This window comes from Chlorocebus sabaeus, chromosome 17 (assembly GCF_047675955.1).
Source record: "Chlorocebus sabaeus isolate Y175 chromosome 17, mChlSab1.0.hap1, whole genome shotgun sequence".
NCBI lineage: Eukaryota > Metazoa > Chordata > Mammalia > Primates > Cercopithecidae > Chlorocebus > Chlorocebus sabaeus.
Genome location: NC_132920.1, coordinates 69,634,520 through 69,647,121, shown reverse-complemented (window position 1 = coordinate 69,647,121; position 12,602 = coordinate 69,634,520). Strand labels below are relative to the sequence as shown.

General features: G+C 39.0%; 1 protein-coding gene across 1 annotated transcript in view; it reads right to left on the bottom strand.

Moving 5' to 3' along the window:
- COL19A1 (collagen type XIX alpha 1 chain) overlaps positions 1–3,021 on the bottom strand; it is a 334,506-nt gene extending 331,485 nt beyond the window's left edge. The window contains exon 1 of the mRNA XM_008013598.3: positions 2,559–3,021. Within this exon, the coding sequence (XP_008011789.3) occupies positions 2,559–2,660 (102 nt within the window). The 5' untranslated portion in view covers positions 2,661–3,021. The remainder of the gene's footprint in view (positions 1–2,558) is intronic.
- Positions 3,022–12,602: the final 9,581 nt, after the last annotated feature.

Genomic DNA, 12,602 nt, shown 5'->3' with positions numbered 1-12,602 from the left:
GGCTGGAATGCCCTCCCTGCTGGATCTCTTCTGCTAAGCAAGTTACTCTCTGCCTGTTTAAAATGTACATCCTCAGTGTGGCCTGCCTCAGATGACTCAACTCTGGTCCTATTCATTCTGAGTTTTTGTTTTTGCTTTTTTTTCCAGCATCTTTTCAGGGTTATATATTAGCATCTCTATAGCCCTGCTTCCTTGCATTTCCGTTTATTTTTCATTCTTCACTTGAATTTTCATTTGTGATGCCACTTAGTCACACTACCATGGTTTCTAACTTCATATCTTCTTCCGCCTCTAGAACCATTGACTCTGTGTACCCACATTGGCATTTCTGCCTGCTGGAGAAAATAAACGAAAATTGCAGCAAGAGAGATTAAACTGGAGGACCAGAAAGTAGATGGAAATTTTCCATTTTTGGAAAATACCATCAGCTCCCATCTGTTTTGGATGGTTTTCTAGGATGAGAATGATTCAGATATAGAGATGATGTCCCAATTGTGATAATAATCACATTTGGGTTTCTTTCACCTTTTTGCTCTTTCTTGGACCTGTCCATTTCAGTTTCAGGTTCACTTTCTTGCTCTTTTGCCACGCTGTCTCTCTCTTTTCCCAGGAAACTCCACTTAGGTCCCTTACCACTTAGAGAGCTCAGGTAGGCCAAAACGTAATGGAAGCACCTGCCAGTTACTTTCTCCATTTTCTATCCCCTAGAGAGAGCATAAACTTTCTACCTCTGGGGGTCACCCTCCTCTTTTTCATCCTGAAGAGATATTCCTACACAAAAACCCTGTCAGTCCTCCACAGGAAGGGGCATTTATGCATGTTTTCCACCACTGGAATACCTACATATCTTAGCTTTGCAGGCCCATGTCAAAGATCTCTCTACTTACAGAGGGTCCTGCAAGTTTCCCACCAGTCAACAACAAGGAGCTGCTAAGACAACACATACGAGCAGGGGCTTTTTTCTTTCTTTCTTTCCCTTTAGTCTCCTAAAGAATTATCGTGGTGTTTGATTTGGGCAGAGGGGGAGGCGTCGGTGTTCTCTCTTTTTTTTGGAGGGGGTAGGTGGTTGAAAATAGGTATTGGAGTGCTTTTGTTTCACCTCCTCCATTAACAGGCAGATGTAAATTCCCCTAGAGCAGAGCGATTATCCTCACATCTTAATCCTCCTCAGACTTATCCAAGCATAAGATTGGACTGAGTCGTCTTGGAATTAAGGGTTGAGGGAGGTGGCACAATTGACTTCCCTTACCCTTCCATCTCCCACTCTCAAGCCGTGGCTCATGATCATTCCCTTGCCTCTATTTCCGGATTGTTCTATTGAAACTACTCATTATTAGCATTCTGGGCCCTCCTCATTTTGCTCTGCAGCCCACTGTCCCCTGAGGCTGACAAGGCACTCTGGTCCCCTCTGCCTCTTCACCTTCTCACCAAATGAAGCTCCTCTGGGGCTCCTAGGTCACCCGCCTGTCCCCCAGCTCCTCTGCCCACCCTTTTTCCGGCTTCCCGCTCCCTCGGTAACCTCTAAGGGGGTTCGCTTACGCGCCCGCCTGCTCTCGGGGAGCTAGCGTGCCCGACGGCGTGCTTGGTTCCGGGCCAACAAACTTCCTCGCGACCCTGCAGCGCCTTAGCTGGGCCGCCCAGAGCCGCCTCCTTGCTCCCGGCCGCGGTGGCGGCGGCGCGGGCGCGCTCTCGGTGGTGGCCGCGGGACTCTGACAGCGGAGGCGGCGGAGGCTGGGGCCGCGTCTTCCTCCCGCGGCGACTGGGACGTTCCCGCGGCGGCGACGGCGGCAGTGGCTGCAGGGAGGACGGCGGGGACGGCGGCGGCGCTCTGGCCGGCCGCGCTGCGCATGCTGCAGGGTAATTAAGGAACCCGGCCGAACGCTCCGGGACGTGGCGGTGCTGGAATCCCGGAATCCCCGCCCGCGCCCGCGCCGCTCCCCAGAAGCCGCACTTGGGAGAAATACCCGCATGTGGAGTAGGTAACCCCGGGCCCGAGGGCAGCGCAGCGGAACCCCGCGTGTCTTAGCTTACGCCCCTTAACTGGCTCCCTCGCTTCCAGGGCTAACACCGTCAAAAAAAAAAAAAAAAAAAAAAAAAAAAAAAAAAAGCGCTCTAACGGCGTGAATTGATAGTGAGTTTGTTTTGCTCCTTTAACCCCTCATTTTTTTTTAATGTATTTGATGTCTGTCCCTACCCGCATCAGCAGTGCTCATAGTTCCGCTTCACAGACACACATAGCCAGAAAAACCACCTAGAACTTAAGTGTAGTGCATGAAGCCTGCATCATGTGAACATAGGAACACGAACTACATGATATGTAGCACAGCAGAGTGGCCGTCTCCTGCCAAACGTTTTTGGTCCCGTCCTTAAAGCACCTATGGGAACGTATGCAGGTGTGCATTATGTATCCACCTAAACGTATTTCCATGTGTAGCACAGTTTTTATATTTTCTTGAAAAGCAGATGCACACAGATAACCAGAAACACGAGCAGATGACATAGCCCGGGCAGGTGTGAGAGGGCAAGTGCAGGGCCGGTCGCAAAGCCGCGCAGCTTACCTTGAATTCGTGTTTGAGCCCCTCAGAGGCGCAGTGGAGTCCGGACAGGGCTGCGGCACCGCCGAGGAGTGAGCTCCCTGCGAGTGGGGAAGGGGGACGCATCTCTGCCCTTATTAGTCTCTCCCAGTGTGACCCTCCCACTCCGCGAGGACAGAGGACTCTGCAAGAAGGTACTCAGCCAACTCAGGCACAGGTTTTCTTTAATGACAGCAATGTCGCCTTAGAGCTGGGAGTAATGCCTTTCAGGTTTATGCTTTACTAGCAGTTTCACAGATAAAATGACGGTTGGATGCAGATGCCTAGAATTTCTCACTTCTGATCATGAAGTGTCTTCAAAGTATTATTGTGTGTGGCAAACGTTCACAAGTAGGTAATTGGCTTTTTAACGATTGAGCTAAGATATCATTTATGTTTCATTTTTTCACTTTTATGTCCATAAGAGTTTATATAAAGTTAATTAAGGCAGTCTGCCCACCTTCTCATCACGCTCATATGTAAACGTTTGTGTGGCTTGGTTTTTCTCAGTGTCCAAGAAGTATTTTGTGATTTTAAATACATCTTTCCATGTATTGGTGCTTCCAATCTTGGCTTCTGAACTCTTTGGGGATCCCTTTGAATATGTGAAGGTGTCATTTTCCTACAGATTTCTGTGTAGGTGCATGTATGTGTGTGTAGAGAGAGAGAATATGTATATGTTTGTAGGCATATGTAGTAGGTTTATATACATATATAGGAGGTATATATGGATATTTGTAGGCATATTTATTTGTAGTTATATATATATGTGTATATATAATTTATACATGTATATATATATAAATTTACTATATATGTATATATACCTATATATGTGTATATATAGTGTATGGATATATAGTAAATTTATATATGTATACGTATAGTGTATGCATATGTATGTGTATATATGAAAAAAAGAATGATTTATAGAATTCAGAAGAGTAAACCAGGCATTGGAACACAGATAAACTGGTTTAACATTTTTATTTCAGTATTGTCGCAGTGGGAGAAATAGGATAAATTATATTGTTGATCCACAATGGTGAAAATCATGAAGCTTCAAAGTTACCTTAGAACTATAGAAATACATGTCACATATCAGGGCTCACAGATCAGGGAATAAATAAAATCAGGCAGGCAAAAAATAAAGTTGTTAAGAAAAAATTTAAAAGATAGCTCTTTTCCACTTCATTTGGAGTGAAACCATTAAAGTATCACTCGTGATTTTTAAACTTGTCTTTCATCCTAATCAGAATACCTGCAGTTGTAGAGTTCGGCATTCATAGTATTGCAAACCATGTTTCTATGTCAGGATTTAAAACCATCTGATACATTTCCTTCTCATATGATTTTCATCACTAATTTTTGGCTGACTGTGGAAAGAGGCCAAGGAGGGAAGATATTGCATGAGTCACACTCCTCAAATGGCCATTTGCAAAACATGATTCACAAACCTTCATTAGACTTTTGGTGATCATACTCTATTTTTCTGAAGTATTCTCCGATTTGACTTTTTTCTTTCTCTAAGCAATTTTACTTTATATACCTTTCCATCACTAGTGAATTGAACTAAGAGTATCCAGGCTTTATTTCTTTGTCAGACTATTAAATTCACCTTATTTACACTTAATTGAAACTATTTAATGTTTTAAAACTACCTAACAGGAAGTCCACAATTTTGTCTCTAATTTTTGTTTTAATACAAGTAAATCAAGTTTATCTTAGAATTATTTTCTTAAACGTTTTAATAATTTCATAATTGTTAACATATTTATGAGAGAGCTAAATAGTTCTATTCTTGTTTCTATTTCAAAATGGCCCTTTTCTTATTCCTAACATTGACCCAAACAAGATTGTGGAAGAAAGCGAAAAATGAATAAATAAAACTTCAAATTATTATTATCTGTTGCTTATTCTGTTTTTAGATACACCAACATCCCCGGGTCAACAAATATTTCTCTATTTTTCTTTCAGGAAAGGGTTTGAATCTAGGTTGGTTTCATGATTACAAAGTATTGTATACCTAGGGTTTGCTTCTTTAGCTAATTCTTTTTATTGAATTTTAAAGTGACTTCAATTAGAAAGAACCCTTAGCCAAACACTTTGTATTTATCTAAGCCAAATACAATTGTAAATGATCAGGTTTTCTTCTTGCTTCTGAAGTTACTGCTGGTAAACGAACATCTGAAAATATTAGGCGAATCTGACAGGACCCTAAGTTTTAACAAACAGCTTGCAGCCCTTCTAACATCAAGTTCATCTGTGTACGTGTATGTACTTAAAAATTTTAACAGGTTTAAAAACAAACTTCTTTCAACATTTATGCCTAAAGGAAGATACACTTAAATGTTTTTATGTCATGTGAGGGATAAATTCCTTTGAAAACATTAAAAAAAATACTTGCATCTTTGTAATGCCCCACTGATATAAATTTAACAATTTACAATGATCATTGTACCATTTCTGATAATTTTAATTTAATAAATTTTTTAAATGTGTTTCTCCTAACCCTTAGTTGTCAATCTCTTCTGCTTTGTGTCTTTTTCTTTTTTCTTTTTTTCTTTACTTCTGTACTCCCAGTCATGTTGCTCTTGTTCCCTTTTGTAATGTCTTTCACTTTTCTCCGCCTTCATAGTTTCCATTTTTCAGGAAGAAAGAATTTCACCATTGCCCCCAGCTAACTTCTCAGTTACCAAACCATAAGAGTGTTCATTCTTTATTGAATTTATGGGGCACAGCTATACATGACTCCCTTACATATCCCATGGAAATACTTCAATGCATCAATAGTGGATGAACAGACGTTACTGTTAACTGTAATTACCAAATCTGACTTGTCATCCCTAGCATGCACTTCCCATTATATTCCTTTTTAGGCCAGCACTACATATGATATTCTTAAGGGTAAAAAGAAAGTAGTTATATCAATTCTAAATTCTTAGTAATTGCCAAAAGTAAATGAGGGCATCTTTTTATATTAAATGCTGTGTTCACCATTGTTTCTGAAAATAATTCTCTTCATAGAGAAAATAATATTCCATTGGTTGTTTTTAGGTTTGCTTCCCTTCCTAGAAGACATTCTAGCTCATGACATTTACTCAGTTTAGAAATAAAAGGAAGAGGCGATCATAGATGTGACTTTCACTTAGTTTATTAGACTCTCTTCCTAGGGATCAGTGACTCTGAAAGGAAATATGGTAAGAGACAAATGACTGGGGAAAATGTTTATTAATATACATCCAGTTCTGAAAAATCATTTGAGAGACAGAATGAAAGAGAGAGAAAGAAATACTCCAATAGAAAACTAGGCCAAAAAGCAAAGAGGCAATTTACAAAGGAAATAGAAAAGGTCAATACATTTATGAAAAATATTCAATTTAGTATGCAAAGAAATGCACATTTATAAAGGAACTATTTTCCCCTGCCCATTCTGCCAAGATTAATATTGCTGATTAGACGTGGTGTTAGTATAAGCGAAGAGCATTCTCAACAATTCCAGGAACATATAATAGTTCAGTGTTTCTAAAGGGCAAATTAGCCATGTTTATTAAAAGCGTTTAAAAAATGTACATAGATTGCATCATAAACTACCCTATAACAGTGACTGTGGTTACTTATAGGTTGGGATTTTGAGAATTTTGATTTTTTCTTTTTGTTTATATGTAATGTGTAAAGTTTCTACAGCGAACATGTGCTACTGTTGTAATAAAAATATAACAAACATGAAAAAATGTGGTGTTTTATATCCAAGAAATTAATAAAGCAGTGGTATTAAGAGAGCCAAGAAATTGGCCTTTTAAATAAGATTTTCAATCATTTTCAGCACAAATTTTCCAGGTAAAAATTAGTATGTAATTTAAGCCGTTTAAACTGAGTCTAGTGATTTCACTAGGAAGCAGATGTTAATTACACTGTTCATTCGTTCAACATATATTTTTGAACTCTTCTTAAACTGACCACTGCAGAGTATACAAAGATACATTGAACATAGGCCCACTGCCTGGAGTTTAACATTCAGGAAAAAAAAAAGAAGAAGAAGACATGTATAAATACATGATAATAATAAGATGTGAACATGCAAAAATGCAATAAACAAAGCAGATATAAAGTTCTAACTGAATTCTAAGGTGGAGGGACTATGTTCAAATGTGGAAGCATCAGAGTCAAAAAATTTCAGTGGACAAAATCCATCCATTTTTTTGTTAGTCCAAATAAATATACTTACAAATAATGATAGAATCATAGTACGGGGAAGGGCATTGTAACTAAATAATTATGAAATTATGGATTTACTGTTTCTTTAATAAATGTTTGTTGGAAGACTCCACAGACAACAAGCCCACTTCTTATTCAGATGAAGAACATGAGATTTCTTATTTCCTGCTGAATTAAAACCTTTTGCCGAATTCAGAGTCCTAAACAGTGTCACCCAATCTACTCTTATCAGTTCCCTTAAATGTACATTTTACCACAACCAGATTTAATGACTTGTAACCGCAGAATGAGCATGTCTCCGCGTACTCGCGTTGCTGCATCCCACTGAAATGCGAAGTGACTGTGGGAATTCTGGCAGTCATTCAAGGCTTACTTCAGGTGTTAGCTATAAGATGATTCCTTTCCTGCCCTCCTCCCCTCAAACAAACCCTCTTCTGCCTCTGAACAGCACAGAGCACAATTTGTGCCTCTTTACTGATGATCTACATTCCCCTGCCTTGTTTCACAAATATTTTTGTACTTCATCCTCTGCCTTAATTGTAAGCTCCTTGAGGACTGCAATTGGGTGCTCTCATTTTTAATAATACCCAGAGCATCAAGTATGATGAATTAATTCTCCTTAATGTAGTCTTCAAATATTTGTTGAAATGAAACCGGTAGAGGTTAAATAATCAAGGACATAAAATTTTCTAATGATGAAGTATGGACTGAGTCTCACAATTTGTCTGGAAAAAATGATGGGTTCCTTTTTGTGTTATATCTAAGGGAATTATTCTACTGATAAAGGAATCACAGGAAAAAATGTTCTCACCTGTAAAAGACTCCCAGAGCAGGGACTCTGAGGACAGCAACGCAGGAAGACAAGACTGTCATCAATTGAAAACGTCCTCATCATATGTTCTCTTCATTCCTTTACCAAACTTAAGGTAAATTTACACTATCAGTAATACAGCACAACACCATTTAATCTCTTATTATTATTAGAACACAAAAAATGATCTAACTCCTAAATGGTTTTAAACAACCAATTCTATCTACAACATTTTTTAAAAGAATAATTCAACATTGGCATATCATAAATGATCACTTGGCTCATATATTGTGTTGAGTTTATGTCTATAAAATTGAGCTTTTTGTTGTAAGTTCTTATTGGAAAATTTATTTTCAATTTAGAACTGATTTAGCTTATTCCATGATTCTCATAGAATCATTTTGTAAAAATCACTTCGTGCTAGCCTAGGCACAGTGCTAAGTGCTTTACATATTTCATCTTTTTTAACTGCTTCAGTGATTTTGTTGTCCCATTTTTACAGTGTAACGAGGCTATGAACAAATCTCTGATGTAGCCAGAATTTGCACCCAGATCTGTCTCATTCCAATAGGGTCATATTCACTATGCTCTAGCACCTAGTCTTTAATCACTTCTTCAGCAAATGTTCTGCAAGTACCTATTTGCAATCCAGTGCTACAACACCCAAAAGAACAGCTCAGTGAGTGCTCAAGCAGAGCAGAGGCCTCAAAGTTACCTGGCAAAGTTATATCCTTCTTTTTATAAGATATTACAAAAAAGAAAGATTAAGTATATAACAAGAACCAATTTTAATGAAAAGAAAACCATAAATGAATTAATTGGACCTAGAATTTTTTTATTCCTGTGCTGCAACAGGCTTTAGTCTTGGCTGGCTTAAAAGAGAAAAAATGACAACATAGCAGACTAGGCAAAAAGCTTTGCATAGTTGACTATTCAACTAAGGCAAAATAAGATAAATTGGACTTGACTCTGTTCTTTATCAAAGGTGACAGATTTACCTGTGTTTTTGATATTTGAGGACATTCTTGCTGTCAAATTATTTCACCAGAAACCCATTTTTACCCATTTGAAATGTAAACTTCTGTGTTTATAAAACCCCTTTTAAAGTAATTACGAGAAGTCATAAAACATAGCTAGTAAAGGAAAATAGTTCATAAATCTATACTTCTTTTAAATCACTTCAGATGTTAACCAAAAAGTACAGAATTGTTTTCCATATAGAGTTGTTTTATTTTTAATAAAAACCTCATAATAACTTCTAGTGCTTCAGATAGCAACATTAAAATCTCTTAAGTCCACTATCTTTTATCCAAAGATTTGCTTGCATTGGCTGCCAGACAGAGTCTCTCATTCTAATCCTATCCCTAATCGTGGTCACTGCTCAGCTGGTTCTGCTGTGGTGCCATCACTCAGTTTTGGCCCCAGCCCTTGGGATGCTAGCTACATCCAGAGCCAGCTGCCATCTGAGGCAGAACACTATGATATGAATGCTTTTTGTCCTTCAAAATTTGTATGTTCAAATCCTAACCCTCAAGGTGATAGTATTAGGAGGTGAGGTCTTTGGGAAGTAATCAGGTCATGAGGGCGGAGACCTCACAAATAGGATTAGTGCCCTCATAAAAGAGGCCTTTGGAGAGGCCCTCTCCCTTTCCACTAAGTGAGGACATAGCAAGGAGATAGATATCTATGAGGAAGCAGACTCTCAGCAGACACTGAATCTGCTTTGATCTTGGACTTCCCAGCCCCTAGAACTATGAGCATTAAGTTTCTGTTGTTTACCCAGTTTATGGTTTTATGTTATAACTGCTCAAATGGACTAAGATACAAAGAAAAGATCAGTTTTCTCCATCAATGTCAGTCTGATGATGTTTTCTTTTAGAATGACAGTTGCATGGAAGGTAACAAATGGTATTCTCGACAGTATTCAGCTTTTTTCACCCACGTATCATTAGCTGCTGCAGCATAATAACCTATCCCAAAACTCAGTAGCTGAAAATAATAACCATTTGTTATCACTCACAAGTCTGCTGGTTGAAATTCATCTAGTCTAGGCTGGGCTTGGCTGATCTCAGCTAGGTTCTCTCATGTGTCTGCCACCAGCTGGCAGGGCATAAGAGTATTGGCTAGTAGGAAGGTGGATTACTTGGAAAAGTCATCTCTCCTCCACGTGATCTCTCATCCTCTAACAGGCTAGCCTGGTCCAAGAGATCCCAGGGGTTTAAGACAGAATGAAAGTTCATAAGGCCTTTTGAGCTTGGGCTCAGAACTGATACACAATCACTTCTACCAAATTTTATTGGCCAAAGCAAGTCACAGGCCAGGGAAGAGTCAAAGCTCCATGCCTTGATGGGACAAGCTTCAAAGTCACATTGCATAGAGCACAGATGTAAGAGGGTGATGAATTGGGGACACTGTAATTTTCTATGATTAGGAGGGTGCACAAAGGGCATCTTCATCCAGCTCCCACCAGTGGTATGTCCTATATCCTCTATTTAATGTCTCTTGCCTCCAGAAATTCCACTAAGCTCTACCAATGAAGCTCTACAAGTCCTATCCCTCAGCTAATGCCAGTCACTTTCACATGAGATCATGGAAACTGAAGAGATCCTGTACTTCATCTTTTCCCAGAAATGTGGAGAACTGGGATGTGCACATCCCTAACCTTTCCTTCTTAGAAACCCTAAACTGTAGTTTCCACTTGCCCTGCAGGCATCCCTCCTTCAGAAATTTCAAGTGAAGAAGTGAGTCTTATTAGGTTTCAGAAACACAAAGGGAGACAGATCCAATACCCCAAATGTGGTGAGGAAGGACTCTTTGACTTCTCTTCAATCCTTTCTCTCCCAGAAGAACCCCTTTTCTTTTACAGTTTCCACTGATTTGCTGGTGACAACGACTATTAAGCCAGTTTAGTCTTCTTCAGACCTTGAGGGGCCTGAGAGAGGAAGGTACCAGAACTTTTTGCACCTAGCCATTATGAATTTAGTGTCAAAAACAGAGCAAAACAAAAACCTGTTTGCTGTCTCTACATTAATGTGGTGTGATTAAAAGTTTCCAGCGGCGGTTGCAAGGGACAACTTTAGATGGAATAGCTATAGAAGGCCTCTCCAAAGTGGTGATATTTCAGCTGAAACCTGAATGCCAAAAAGGAGCCAGACCTGAAAAGATCAGGGGAAGGTTAGGCAGAACTGGGTCTGTCCAATGACTATAGAAATGGCTTCATGCCTAGAAGCAGGTGGGCAAAAGAGGGCATGGTAAAGGTAAAGGATGATATAGTCCGGGGCTAAATCCTACAGGGCCTTTTAGATTTCAGTGAATTGTGTATTTTGTACACTAACAAGGTAAGAATATATTGGAGGGTTTGAGCAGGGGAATTTTATAAACTGATTTTTGCTTTAAAAAGATCACTGCCTTCTCTGTGGAGAATAGATTGTAGCAAGGCAAAAATATATATAAAGAGACCATTTCTGAAGCTGTTGTACCCAGGTGAGAGATAACGATGGCTACAATGAGGATGATGTTTGTAGAAGGTAAAAAGTAAACAAATTTAAGACACATTTCAGGGGTAGACTTGACAAGACTCACTGAAGGGCTGGATGTAAGGGCTGAAGGAAATAGGCATAGAACAAACCTGTATCTCAGGGATACAATAGACTTTTAGATTGGTTTGAGCCAATCATGTTTCTATGCTCCCTTTAATCAATTGTTTTCAAATGTGCATCCTTTAGAAAAAGGGGAAAAGGAGAGAATATCATATGTAAGTGACAGTCAAGGCCATGTGTTACAATTTGCCTTAAGGTGCCAAGCAAGGGCATGAGCCCTTCCAAGTGCTTTCCTATCACATTGTGAGGAGAAAGAGGGGCAGGGCATAGAAGCAGCAACCTAGACTTGCACAAGCTTCTCCAAGATGGAACAGACTGAAGCAACAAGTTTTTCCCACAGAAGGTAGGGTATTAATAGCTTTCCTTGGTCCCTGAGTCTGAACTGGAGTTGCTGTAGCTCTGGATGACTCGTGTCCAATCACCTTAGATAAACTGAGGAAAGGAAAAAAGGAGACAGTAGGGGAAAAGCAGGGGATTCCGAGAAAGAACTTCAGTAATGGACTTCTTTGCTTTTCATGAATCATAATTATAATTATGAGCACAGAGACTCTTACTGATCTATAGACATGGTAGGGACAATTAAACACTACATTTTAGAGTTATTTTATGGGCTTGAAGAAATAAACTAAAAATGTCTGTGTGGATCCAGTGTTTAGGTTTCTTTTAGACTAAAGTCACTTGCGTAAGACTTGGCAAAATGCTATTTTAATAATCCAGTGATTTGAATATCAAATAAGTAAATGACCATATTTACTCACATAATGCCCTGATACAGCAGCTAAGTTAATTAGTGAGTGGCTGAGGTCTCAGCCATTATTCAACCACCTTCAGTCATCTTGGAGATTTCCCACTCTGTGTAAAGGACCAGATCTCTAACAATGTCAGGTTGCAATCAGTGGAAAAAATAGTCAGACATGATTTCCTAACATTTATTCCTTTATTTAATAATCCTTCATTGTTTGTGAGGCTGTGGGTTTATTTTGGGAAAAGAGAACATAATAACCCAGTTATTTAAAAATATTGGTATCTGGTATAATATGTTTTTTAAATATTGAAGTCCCAGTAGTGTTCATATGCCCAAGGCTAAATTTAAAGTTTACAATTGTCCATATTTTAAAATCACGTACATACACACATGAAAACATAATTTGGAAATTATTTTCAAACCACAAGATGTATTCTTTAAATGATCAAAAGTGAATCAATTCTTAGGACTTTTTGTGTCTTTCATCTTAATGAATCTCTCCAAGGGTGTGGTCTGCAAAGAGAAGATCTTAGATGACTCCCGCCTCTTAGATAAAGAAGCTTTTCACTTGATGTATGCAGAAGGGTTTATATTGGGCGGCCAGGCAGTTTAATCCCAAACAGGAACATTTTCAAGAATGAAAGGAGGCTTTATGA